The sequence below is a fragment of the Perognathus longimembris genome, chromosome 11, assembly GCF_023159225.1.
Source record: "Perognathus longimembris pacificus isolate PPM17 chromosome 11, ASM2315922v1, whole genome shotgun sequence".
In the NCBI taxonomy this organism is placed as follows: domain Eukaryota; kingdom Metazoa; phylum Chordata; class Mammalia; order Rodentia; family Heteromyidae; genus Perognathus; species Perognathus longimembris.
The window spans coordinates 50,563,004-50,576,286 of NC_063171.1; the positions used below are offsets into that span (position 1 = coordinate 50,563,004).

General features: G+C 38.6%; 1 protein-coding gene across 1 annotated transcript in view; it reads left to right on the forward strand.

Annotated features, from left to right (window-relative positions):
- Ush2a (usherin) overlaps nucleotides 1–13,283 on the forward strand; it is a 618,626-nt gene that overhangs the window by 448,284 nt on the left and 157,059 nt on the right. The window contains exon 47 of the mRNA XM_048356772.1: nucleotides 1,539–1,740. Coding sequence (XP_048212729.1) covers nucleotides 1,539–1,740 — 202 coding nt within the window. The remainder of the gene's footprint in view (nucleotides 1–1,538; nucleotides 1,741–13,283) is intronic.

Sequence of the window (13,283 nt, forward strand, 5' to 3'; positions counted from 1 at the left end):
ACAAAGATATATTTCTGTGGTTAAAAAGTTTTTTAATACAATGATAGAGAGATGTTCAACTGCAGTTATTGTGGTTTTCATAGTTAAGACTTCCAAAGCATAGGGATTAAACGTGTGTTTGCTTAACTTTAATGATGCTATTGGAATGTTTTGCATTGGCAAAGTGCCCTACCCTGTGACTCTATGATCCATCAAGTATTACAGCTGGAAAGTCTAGAAAGTTTCCTTACAAAAAGAAAATTAATTTTGAACATCACTTTCACTTTTTTTTTAAGACAGCAATGTTATGACCATATTCACTGCAACAAATGAAATGTTCGTAGGTCATCGAAAACACAGTCAAGTTTGGATTGAGTGTTACAGCTCACTGTATACCCATCCCCCAGAAGAACAAGGTTCATGTTTAAAAATGAAATTGTAGCTCAGCATTTAAATATCAAATGTCTTTTTTTAAAGAAGATAATGATTAGAACATGATGATGTGAAGGTTTCTTATGACAATCTCCAATTTCTATATTTCTGACTGTAACTTGTATGTGACCATCTATTAAAGAGTTAGTATAGAAATAAATTCATTTAGGTGATTCAAAAGTGAACATATATTTTTTTAAGTACATTAGAAAAGTTAGTAACAGGGAAGTTGTCTTTCTTTAATTTGGGCAATTATTTTGGCTGCCAGTAACTAAACAGCCAACAATGGAGACTTCATTAGAAAGATCCAGATGTAGATATATGGATGCTGGATGCTGGCACAAAACACCAGGACACCATCCTTGTGATTCTGAAGTACTTTCTCAAACCACTCCAAGATCATTCCTATAGTTTGTGGCATTATGTATAAAAGAAGAAGGTGAACTAAAAGAGAGAAAGAGCAGGCAGGAACTGTGTCCAGAAAGTTAATATCGCATATATTTGCTTTGAAAACCATAACCATCTTCTAATCACTTCTTTGATCCACCATACATGACGCCAATGGTCTCAGCTGAGGTCAAGCAAAGGAAGAGGTGGTTTGAAGCAGAGACAAGGTTTGCAACATTCCAGTTCTTACTCATCTTGCCAAGTCATGGTTTTGTCAAATCTTTGTTGGTCAAACCAAATATATTGGTATCTGTGAACAAGAAAGGAGAGACTGCTGGACTCATGTCATGTGTTATTTTACCAAAATCTAAAAGTAAATTTTGTTGAGCCTCCATATTTGTTACATAGTAGTCACATATCTGAGTGTATATATATATATATATATATTAGGGTATGTATTAACTATACGTTAGTGTATTTCTTCTACTTTTTAGTTGGCAAGTTGATGAAACAGGGCTTTTGGTCCATCTAGAAGAGTAATTGAAAAGTCAGTGGAAGTGAGAGTGGTAAGGATAAACATTGTCTTTTCAATAATATTGCCGTAAGCAAGGTGTGGTTCTATGTACGTGCAATACCAACAATTATGGAAAAAAACAGGAAACAGGAGGCCTGAGAATTCATGGCCAGCTACCTAGCAAAACTCTCTGAAATAGTAATAATAATAATTTTGTCTGTTGCAGATCTCTTCAAATAGATTGGGCATCTCCAGGAAAACCAAATGGCATAATTCTTGGATATGACCTTTTACGGAAAGCATGGCATTTATGCCCTAAAATCCAAAAGCTAAGGAAGGACCATATTGGCGATAAGGTTTGCAAGGCAGTGAAGTGTCAAAAACCTGAAGATATCTGTGGGCTCACTTGCTATTTTCCTGAAGCAAAGGTAAAATCTTCACAAACCTGTCTGTGAAATGTGTTTTCCTCAGTACACATTCTAGGTAGCATCGCTGACTTCTTCCTCCATGTTGAATCATGGTGGGTGATCCTGCTACAGTGTTCTCAAGAACTCCAGTGGAGGAGAAAGAATGCTCATGAAAACCTTGTCATCCACTGGAGTATTTTAGCCTTCCCATTTTTCATCCTTTTTACAGGAAATATGGGGTTATTGGAATGATAAAGGAACATCCCAAATTTGTATTTGATTGAGGCACCTGGAATTTTCTTTATAACAAATCCACTGGGCTACAAATGGGAGTTTGTTTACATGACACTGATGGGTCCCAGTGAGCAGAGCCTTTCATGGTGTGTCAGAAAATATTGTAGAATTATGGTCATTTGTAGATTAATGTTCATATTAGTTGCTATTTAGGAATCAAATCAATAATCCAGCAGGACAGAGGAGTTTGTAAATGGCTTTTATTGACAAACGACATGGGAAAATCCTTAGTCTGAAAGTAGGATTTCATATAATGAAATAATGTTCCTATTTATCAATGGCCTCACACACTCTATGACTACAGCGACTACCAAATTCATAAGATTCACTGCAAAGGAGCTCAGTGATTAAGAAAATGAGTTATTGAAACAATATGGATCAAAATAATAGACATTATTGTAATTGTTTAACAGTAGTAGTCATATAAGAAATTCATGAAACCAGACAGTTGCCAACTATACATTTTAGGCTCTATCCAAAGTTGGCATTATAACTAATTTTTGGGGTTTTTTTTATACAATTTTTATTGTCAAACTGATATACAGAGCAGTTACAGTTTCATATGTTAGGCATTGGATACATTTCTTATACTGTTTGTTACCTCCTCCCTCATTCTCCCCTCCCCCCTCCCCGTTTCCCTTTCCCCCCATGAGTTGTTCAGTAGATTTACACTGAACAGTTTTGCAAGTATTGCCTTTGTAATCATTTGTCTTTTTTACCCTGTGTCTCTTGATTTTGGTATTCCCTTTCAGTTTCCTAGTTCTAATACCTGTACACGTGGTTTCCAATGTACTCCAGTAAGATACAGAGATAGTGCAGGTACAATCACAGGAAGGGGATACAAGAGGATCATCAATAATAGAAGCTACGGTTTCACATCGCATGTTGAAAGTAATTACAACAGTGATATAACAGTCGTTTTTATAACATAGAGTTCATTTCCCGTAGCATCATCTTTAGTGTTCATAAGGGTATAGCTATTGGGCTCTTGTGATCCTCTGCTGTGACTAGCCTAAACCTGGGCTAATTATTTCCTATGAGGGAGACCATAGAGTCCATGTTTCTTTGGGTCTGGTTCATTTCACTTAGTATAATTTTTTCCAAGTCCTTTCATTTCCTTACAAATGGGGCAATGTCATTCTTTCTGATAGAGGCATAAAATTCCATTGTGTATATGTACCACATTTTCCTGATCCATTCGTCTACTGAGGGGCATCTGGGTTGGTTCCAAATTCTAGCTATGACAAATTGTGCTGCGATGAACATTGTTGTGCTGGTGGCTTTAGTGTGTTCTTGTTTGTGGTCTTTTGGGTAGATGCCCAAAAGTGGGGCTACTGGGTCATAGGGGAGCTCTATGCTTAGTCTTCTGAGGAATCTCCATACCGCTTTCCAGAGTGGCTGAACCAGTTTACATTCCCACCAACAATGAAGTAGGGTTCCCTTTTGGCCACATCCCCTCCAACATTTGTCATTGTTAGTTTTCTTGATATAGGACATTCTTACTGGGGTGAGATGGAATCGCAATGTTGTTTTGATTTGCATTTCTTTTATGACCAGTGATGTAGAGCACTTTTTCATATGTCTCTTGGCCATTCTCATTTCCTCATTAGAGAAGTTTCTTTTTAAGTCTTTAGCCCACTTTTTGAGGGGGCTATTGGTTCTTTGTGATTTTGTTTTGGAGGAATGTAATTCTTTTAGTTCTGCATATATTTTAGATATGAGGCCTTTGTCAGTTGTATGGCTGGTAAAGATCTTTTCCCAATCTGTGGGCTTTCTGTTTATCTTGCAAGCTATGTCCTTTGTACTGCAGAAATTCTGCAGTTTGATGCAGTCCCATTTGTCCATCCTTTCTTTGATGTGTCGCATTTCTGGGTCTTTGTTAAAGAAGTTCCATCCTGTGCCAAGGAGCCCAAGTGTTTCTCCTACTCCTTCCTTTAGTGTTTTCAGGGTATCTGTTTTAATTTCAAGGTCTTTGATCCATCTGGAATTGATTTTGGTGCAGGGTGATATATAAGGATCTAGTTTTATTTTGTTGCATGTGTTGAACCAGTTTTGCCAGCACCATTTGTTAAAGAGGCTATCTTTCTTCCAGACAATTTTTTTTAGCTCCTTTATCAAAGATTAAGTAGGCATAGTTCTGTGGGTTCATTTCTGGGTCTTCAATTCTGTTCCATTGGTCTTCAGGCCTGTTCCAGTGCCAATACCAAGCTGTTTTTATTACTATAGCTTTATAATACAGCTTGAAGTTGGGTATGGTAATTCCTCCAGCACTGTTCTTTCTGCTTAGGATTGTTTTTGCTATTCTTGGGTCTTTTATTGTTCCATATGAATTTCTGGATTGCTTCCTCTAGTTCATTAAAAAATGGTGTTGGGATATTAATGGGTATTGCATTGAATTTGTAGATAGCCTTTGGCAATATTGCCATTTTGATTATATTAACCCTCCCAATCCAGAAGCATGGGAGGTTTTTCCATTTCCTTAGTTCTGCCTTAATTTCATTTTTCATGTTTTTAAATTTCTCATCATAGAGGTCTTTCACTTCTTTGGTTAAGGTTATTCCTAGGTATTTTATGTTTTTTGAGGCTATTGCAAAAGGAGTTGCTTTCCTGATTTCAGCCTTGGCATCCAGGTCATTAGAATATAGAAATGCCATTGATTTTTGAGGGTTTATTTTATATCCCTCAACTTTGCCAAAGTTTTGGATCAGCTCTAGTATTGGGAGTAGAGTCTATGGGATTCTTTAGGTATAGGATCATGTCATCTGCGAAGAAAGAAAGCTTAACTTCCTTTTTTCCTATTTGGATCCCCTTTTTATTTTCATCTTGCCTAATTGCTCTGGCTAGGAAATCTAGTACTATGTTGAAGAGAAGAGGAGAGAGCGGACATCCCTCTCTTGCTCATGATTTTAAAGGGAATGGCTTTAGTTTTTTACCATTTAGAATTATACTTGCCTCTGGTTTGTCATAGACTGCCTTTATTATATTCAGGAGTGTTCCCTGGAATCCCAGTTTTTCCAGTGCTTTTAGCATAAATGGGTGCTGGATTTTTATCGAATGCCTTTTCCACATCCAGAGATATAACCATGTGATTCTTTACCTTGCTCCAGTTGATGTGGTGGATTACATTAATTGACTTGCATATATTGAACCAACTTTGCATCCCTGGGATGAATCCAGTTTGATCATGGTGTATGATTTTTTTGATGCCCTGTTGAAATCGATTGGCCCGAATTTTGTTGAGAATTTTTGCATCTATGTTTATCAGGAAAATCGGTCTATAGTTCTCTTTCCGTGGTGAGTCCTTGCCTGGTTTTGGGATGAGGGTTTTACTGGCTTCATAGAATGTGTCTGGTAGTGAACTTTCTCTTTCAATTTCATTGAAGAGTTTGAGAAATATTGGTGTGAGTTCTCTTTTGAAGGCCTTGCAGAATTCTGCTGTGAATCCATCTGGACCTGGGCTTTTCTTGGATGGGAGATCACTTATTGCCGTTTCTATTTCATTGCTGGATATGGGTCTGTTCAGAAGGTTTAAATCTTCATGTTTGAGTTTGGGGATATCATTTTTTTCTAGGAAATCATCCATTTCTTCTAGGTACTCGAATTTGTTGGCATAAAGGTTTGCAAAATAGTCCTTTATTGTGTTCTGAATTTTGGTTGTTTCTGTGGTGATGTTACCTGTTTTATCTCTGATCCTGTTTATCTGAGTTTTCTGCTTTCATTTTCTGCTTTCGTTTTCTGGTCAGGTTTGCTAGGGGTGTGTCTATCATGTTAATTTTTTTCAAAGAACTGACTCTTTGTTTTGTTGATTCTTTTGATGTTTTTTTTTTTCTCTAATTCATTTAATTCTGATTGGATTTTAATTATTTGCTTCCGTCTATTGACTTGGGGTTTGGCTTGTTGTTCTCTTTTGAGGAGATTAAGGTGCTTCCTTAAGTTGTTGAGTTGCTGTTTCTCCAGTTTGTTGATGTAGGCACTCAGAGATATAAACTTCCCTCTGAGTACTGCCTTTGCTCTGTCCCAAAGGAGCTGGTACTTTGTGTACTCATCTTGGTTGAATTCCATAAACATTTGAATTTTTGTTCTAATTTCTTCAATGACCCACTGATGGTTCAGCAGTGTGTTGTTTAGTCTCCATGTATTGTAGGATTTTCTGCGGTGGCTGTTTGAGTTGAGCTCTAATTTTATTCCATTGTGGTCTGAGAGAATGCAGGGAATGGTTTTGACACTTCTGATTTTGTACAGATTTTCTTTGTGCCCTAAGATGTGACCTATTTTGGAGAATGTTCCATATGCTGCTGAAAAGAATGTGTATTCAGTTGTTGCTGGATGGAATATTCTGTAGATGTCGGTTAAGTCTAGTTGGTCTATGCAGTTGTTTAGTTCTGTGGTTTCTTTATTCCGTTTTTGGCGTGTTGATCTATCCAGAGGTGATAGTGGAGTGTTAAAGTCCCCAACTATCAATGTGTTTGGGTCTATTAGTGTTTTTAGAGACCGTAGTGTTTGTTTGATGAAGTTGGGTGCTCCTGTATTTGGTGTGTAGATATTTAGGATGGTTATATCCTCCTGAAGGAGAGATCCCTTTATTAGAATGTAGTAACCTTCTTTGTCTCTTCTTCCCGTTTTTAATTTGAAGTCGATTTTATCTGATACTAGGTTTGCAACACCAGCCTGCTTATGGGGGCCATTTGATTGATACATTTTATTCCAGCCTTTCACTTTTAGAAGATGTTTACTTTTGCTGGAAAGATGTGTCTCTTGGAGGCAGCAGAAAGATGGATCTTGATTTTTGATCCAACTTATGAGCCTATGTCATTTGATTGGAGAATTAAGTCCATTAATGTTGACAGTTAGGATTGGGAGATGATCGTTTGTTCCTTTCATTATATCTATCTTGTTTAAAGCTGTGTCTTCCCATTTCTTGTTCTGATATGCTGGTTTTCTATTTAGGGTTCATTTCTCTGTCTGTATTGGGATCTTGATTATTTTCCCTGTATAGTACATCTTTGAATATTTTTTGTAAAGCTGCTTTGGTGGAGATATATTGTTTCAGTTTTTCCTTACTGTGGAAGACTTTTATTTGACCTTCAGCTATGAATGAGAGTTTAGCTGGGTACAGTATTCTTGGTTGGTAGTTATTTTTATTTAGGGTTTGGTATACCTCATTCCAGGCTCTCCTTGCTTTCATGGTCTCTGCTGAGAAATTTGGGGTAATTCTGATTGCTTTTTCTTTATATGTGATTTTTTTTTCTTCTCCCTAACAGCTTTAAGGATTCTTTCCTTGGACTCTATTGATCCTGTTTTGATCACAATGTGTCGGTGGGATGTCCTACTCTGGTCTGGTCAGTTTGGGGTCCTAAATCATTTTTGTATCTGTATAGGCCTATCCTTCTGAATATTTGGGAAGTTCTCGGCCAATATTCTGTTAAATAGGTTGCCTATTCCATTAAGTTCTTTCTCTAGGTTTTCCTCAATACCTATTGTCCTTAAATTGTGCTTCCTGATTGTGTCACGGAGCTCCTGGAGTGATCTGTTTTGTCGATTGGATTGGTTTTTTATTGCTTTTTTATCTTTGTCCATAGATTCTAGGGAATCTTCAGCTCCTGAGATTTGATCCTCTGCTTCAGTTAGTCAGGACTGTAGGCTAGCTACTTGATTTTGAATCTCTTTTCCTTCTGACTGGACTTTCCTGATCATTTCCATGTCCTTGCTATAATTACCTCTTAGGTCCTGCATGGACTTCTTTGCTTCATTAACTTCATTAATTTGGTTTTGAGTGCTGTCTCTCAAATCTTTTAGCTGGGTAACTATCTTTTCGTTTGACTCTTGAAGTTCAATTATCTTTCTATTTGTGGAGGCCATGAAATTCTCCATTAATTTTTGCTTTGCCTCCTCACGCTCTAGAATAGTTGACTGAAGAGATTCAAACTTTTCATTTATCATTTTTATCAGTAGACTTTGTAGAGCATTTTGAGGGTTCTCTTGTATGTCTTTGTTTGACTGCTCTGCTTCCTGTTTGTTTTGAGTGGGAGATGAGACTCCATTGTTTGCCATCTTTCTTGTGTTTCTTCTGCCCATTTGGTTGGGAATGCCAATCTACAAGCACTTGTGAGCACCATTTAAGACCCAAAGCAGACTTTACCAAGCACTGTTGTATAAATCTTAGAAGTTCACAATTATATACAGATACCTTGCATACCTGTGTATAAAATTAGATTTGGTGTTCCTAAAGAATACAATTTTGATATAACAACCAATCCTGAGCCCTGTATTCAGTAGTTACTTATTTACTGTTACAACCCTATAAGCAATTCTTGTTTTTATATTAAGTTCTTTTTGGACTGGATGGCTTTGTCTTTGAACCCCTTTGATTCACTCTGATTGAGCAGGGATACCCTCTATCCAATAACCAGGGGTCAATGGAATCTGGTGGTCCTGGAAGTAAGACAGGAGGGTAAGTTAGAGGTAGTAAAGAGAATAGAGTAAGATGTATTGGGGGGGGGGTGATGATTTGGTTTAGTTTCAGTGACGTGGAAATGTGGAGAAGAGTAGAATCAGTAGAAAGAACAAGGTTAAAATGATAGACAATGGGGGCTGGGAATATGGCCTAGTGGCAAGAGTGCTTGCCTCCTACACATGAAGCTCTCGGTTCGATTGCCCAGCACCACATATATGGAAAACAGCCAGAAGGGGCGCTGTGGCTTAGGTGGCAGAGTGCTAGCCTTGAGCGGGAAGAAGCCAGGGACAGTGCTCAGGCCCTGAGTCCAAGGCCCAGGACTGGCAAAAAAAAAAAAAAGATAGACAATGGAGTGTTAGCAGAAAAGAGTGGAGGTGTTATTCATAGGAAAGTGAATTTTTAAAGAAAGAGAATGTGAAGAGAGAAATAAAGAAAAAATACTGGAAGACAAATGCACAAAACAGAGAAAAGTTATTTAAAAAGAAAAAAGAAAAAGAAAAAACCCAGAAAAATGAACAAGAAAAAAAAAAAAAACACTTGATAAAACAAGCAGGTAAAAATGTAAAACAAACAAAAACAATGACATTTCAGAAATGAAAAAAAAAAGCGCTTAAAAATGTTTTGAAGGGCTGGGGATATAGCCTAGTGGCAAGAGTGCCTGCCTCGGATACACGAGGCCCTAGGTTCAATTCCCCAGCACCATATATACAGAAAACGGCCAGAAGCGGCGCTGTGGCTCAAGTGGCACAGTGCTAGCCTTGAGCGGGAGGAAGCCAGGGACAGTGCTCAGGCCCTGAGTCCAAGGCCCAGGACTGGCCAAAAAAAAAAAAAAAAAAAAATGTTTTGAAAAAAAGATGGAGTCTTCCTTGTTTGGGTGGGCTTTCTACAGTCTCTGGTTTCCTTGCAATGGCCTGCAGTCTATTTTCCTGATTGGCTGGTTTGACTTGCTTTCAGTTTGCAGGGGGTAGATCTGTTCTGACCCTCCTCCCCTGTCAGTGAAACCCGTGGGGCTCTGTAGTTCACACATCTAGCAGGTAGGCCTTGGGCATCCACTGTAGATGGGGCACGTGAACAGTCTTGGGAACCATGGCTCCTCCCGTCTGCTGTGGGGCCGCTGCCTTTAACGCCTGGCTTTGAATAGGCTGTGTACTCAGCAGGGCAGGAGCCCCTGGCCTGGTTTACCCGGCTGAGAGTCACTTGCCTGGGGAGGTTCCTCCCTCTTGGGCGGGGCGGCCTCTTGGGCAGAGGTGGCTATGGAATTCAGCTCTGTTTTGGGCTGGGAATTGGGCTTCCTCTGTGATGGGATCATTTATCTGTCTCAGGAACTGTTTGTTCTCCGGTCTGGTTGTTCCGTGCCGCCGGTAGCTGCTTGCCGCTTTTGATTTTAACTTAGAAATTCTGGCAGGTAGGATGGGGCACCTCTGGTTGAATTCACCAGAGTGTGTGATCCTCGGCCCAGGATGACCCCCCTGCCTGGGCAGGGTGTTGGTCTCCTGGGTGGAGCTGGTTCTCACTGGTTGGTCCCTCTTGCCCTTTTCAAAGATGGCTCCTTTGTCCTCGCTTTCCCCAGGTCTGCTTTAGTTCCAGTCTGGTCTGGCCCTATGCCAGTGTCAAAGATGGCTCTTTGCTCTTGCAGTGGGGCAATGGCTACCTTCAAGAAGCTGCTCTGTGGCACGTGTGAGAATGTCTTTCATGGGGTACTCATACTTTGTCTGCGATTTGGGCCCATCCGTGCTCAGCCTGCAATCCGTGTCTGTCTGCCGCCGTCTGGAGGATTTCTCCCTGCTCGCCGCTGTGTGCTTTAGCTGTGCAGAGTGTGGGGCGCTGTGCCAGCACCGGCACTGGTGTGGTGGCGGGTCACCGCCCAGAGCTCAAATCTGTGTTTTCAGGCCAGCAAAGTTGATTTTTCCCTTCCTGTCCAGAATCCCTGTACTGTTATAACTTACTTGGGCTGTCTTTCTAGGTGTAAAAGTGTCTCTGGCGTGGTAAAACTGTGATGTTGGAGGGAGCTTAGCTAGGGCTCTGCTGCTCTCTACCTTCTTCCCAGAAGTCCTATAACTAAATTTTACCTCATTAATTTTAAGCCACTTAAATATGCACTGTCTGAATATTATACTTTTATAAAACTATTTCCTTGAAATGAAAAAATACTGGAATTAATTTTCCTATTAAAAATGTTCTCTGTGAATGTAATTATATAATGACGTAAAGTCTGTTTCTAATATTCCCCACAAGCTCTTTAGGCAGATGGTTTTTATAAGTTAGTAGTTTCTAATTTTCTCCACCAGCTCTGGGAATAAATATATCAATAAAATAAATGTTCTTCATGAGAAAGATAAAAGACTTAGAAAGGCATTAAACAAAATATAGAATTATCTCTAGACCATTTTTTCTTAAACTATTTTATTAAGTACTATCTGATGAGAAGTTTGCAAGCACAGTATGATTGTACAGGCATATAAATTATTGCTTCAAAATTAGTCCCGTTTAAAAAGCTGAGAGCTGGTGGCTCACACCTGTAATCCTTGTTACTCAGGATGCTGAGATCTGAGACTCTTATCTTCAATTAACCACCAGAAAGAAAAACAGAAGTGGAGCTGTGGCTCAAAGTGGTAAAACACTAGCCTGAAGCACAAAAGCTCAGGGAAAGTACCAAGGCCCTGAATTCAACCCCCACTACTGAGGAGAGAGACAGACAGACAGAGACAGAGAGACAGAGAGACAGAGAGAGACAGAAACAGAGAGAAACAGAGAGAGACAGAGAGAGACAGAGAGAGAGAGAGAGAGAGAGAGAGAGAGAGAGAGAGAGAATATTGAATCTGGCCAGAAACTAATGGCACTTTAGGATATACAAAGGATTTGATATGTTTTAACTAAAGTGGTGAAATTAAAATAAAATAAAATATACTTCTCATTAAGTATTTTAAACATATAAAGGTAAATGATCTTAAGATTTCCATAACTGATTCTGTCAAATTTCCAGAAATACTACTATGGAAGGAAGAAGAGATTAATTAGGCATAATAAAGTATTTATAAAACCCAATACTTGCCTAAGATTTCTGTAAGTTCAAATTAACTTCCTTCTATCCTTACACTGTGATATCAAAAATTCTTGTTTTTTCAGAATAAAAAGGACTATTTAATCTTATTTTAAGTCAAAAGAATAAAAATAAGACCAGGATAATTGGAAAACAATGTCTACTGTTCTATCATAAGAATGTAGATTATTTTACAGAGAATAAGTGCAAATTGAATAATAAGATAAAAAAACAAAAGCTCAAGAGAAATGATGTCACTTTTCTAAAGGCAAATCTCATCTAACAGTTTTTAAAAGAGACATTACATTCACCATTTTATATATGACAAAAGTATGCATTATTGAAAAGAGATGCAATGTATAATGTTGACTTAAAGTCTTATTATACAGATTTCAGAAGCAATATAGCTATTGCCAGGAAAAGAATAAAATAAGTCAATTAAAGTTTCAAAAGAAATGACTTGTTTGTAAGTTTTGATTTGAGGGTTAGATATGAATGTGTATTTTCCAGAATCAGAGGTTGCAGAAAAATAGAGAAAAGTCCGTGTGTGCGCGCACGTGTATGTGCGTGTGTGTGTGTGTGTGTGTGTGTGTGTGTGTGTGTGTGTGTGTAGTAGATTTTTTGGCTTATTCACTGAAAACTAAAGAGCCCCAAGGTACTTATTCAAGCTTCACCACATGATTATTCTCATGGTTCTCAAATCCCAGTGAACATCAACCCTGGAAAGTTTGTTAAACAGGAACACAAGGTGCTATCCTTAGAGACTATGGATCAGTAGGCCTGGATTGGACAGGGAGAATTTGCATTTCAAACATGCCCCCAAAGGATTCCTTCTGTAGCTGCTCCAAGCAGATACACACACACACACACACACACACACACACACACACACACACACACACACACACACCAGTTCCAGTTACTGAACTTTCCATTGAAGCTTCCTGAGACAGAAAACTTGGAAACTGAATTAGAAGATTAGGAATCTTGTTGTTGTTGTTGTTTATGAAATGAGCTCCCAAGAGAAATGCCTTCTTTGAAAAAGAAAAACGTTCCCAGTGGAACCCATCAGTGACCTTAGCCAGTGTGATTCAGAAGAAAAAGACCCCCAGAGTCTTGAAGCTAGGCTTTTCGATAATGAAAGGTCAGAAGCAAACCAGTCCCAATAGCTCATTAGTAGATAAATATTTTAAGAAATTTTTGAGATAACTATTTTGAGGAAAATATCATCAAGAGGATGGTAAGCACCATATAGGCTTCCTGAAGAATAGACATGCTATGCTTACATGCCCAGAACACAGTCTGTGGAGGACATTTCATGAATGCTTTATGATCAACCAACATATGCAAATTGTAGTTCCTTGTCTTAAAATAAGAACTGTACTTCTTTCCCTTGACTAGCCTCCTTCACACAATCCCACATAAACCCATAGGGTAGTTTTCTCTCTGCTCTTAAAACATGGGAATAATTTCAAATTTTACTTTTCACACAGAAAGTGTCATCAACAAGAGAACTTTCTGTATCCTTAGAATTAGACTAATCTGGAAGCTTTACAGCTATAAATAAAAAACAGTCAAAGAAAATCACGACCATTGATTTATCATGGCTAAGTGAAGAACTCAGGGGTAAAATTGAAAATTGATCTGTACTTTTTTGCTTTGAGTAACTTTTGAAAGAAATTGAAGTAATAAGTCATGGCACTGTTGAAGACAGAGGTGTTCCTAGATGTGGTGACGTCAGTGTCCCAACTTCTCAGGGGGCAGAGATAGAGGAAT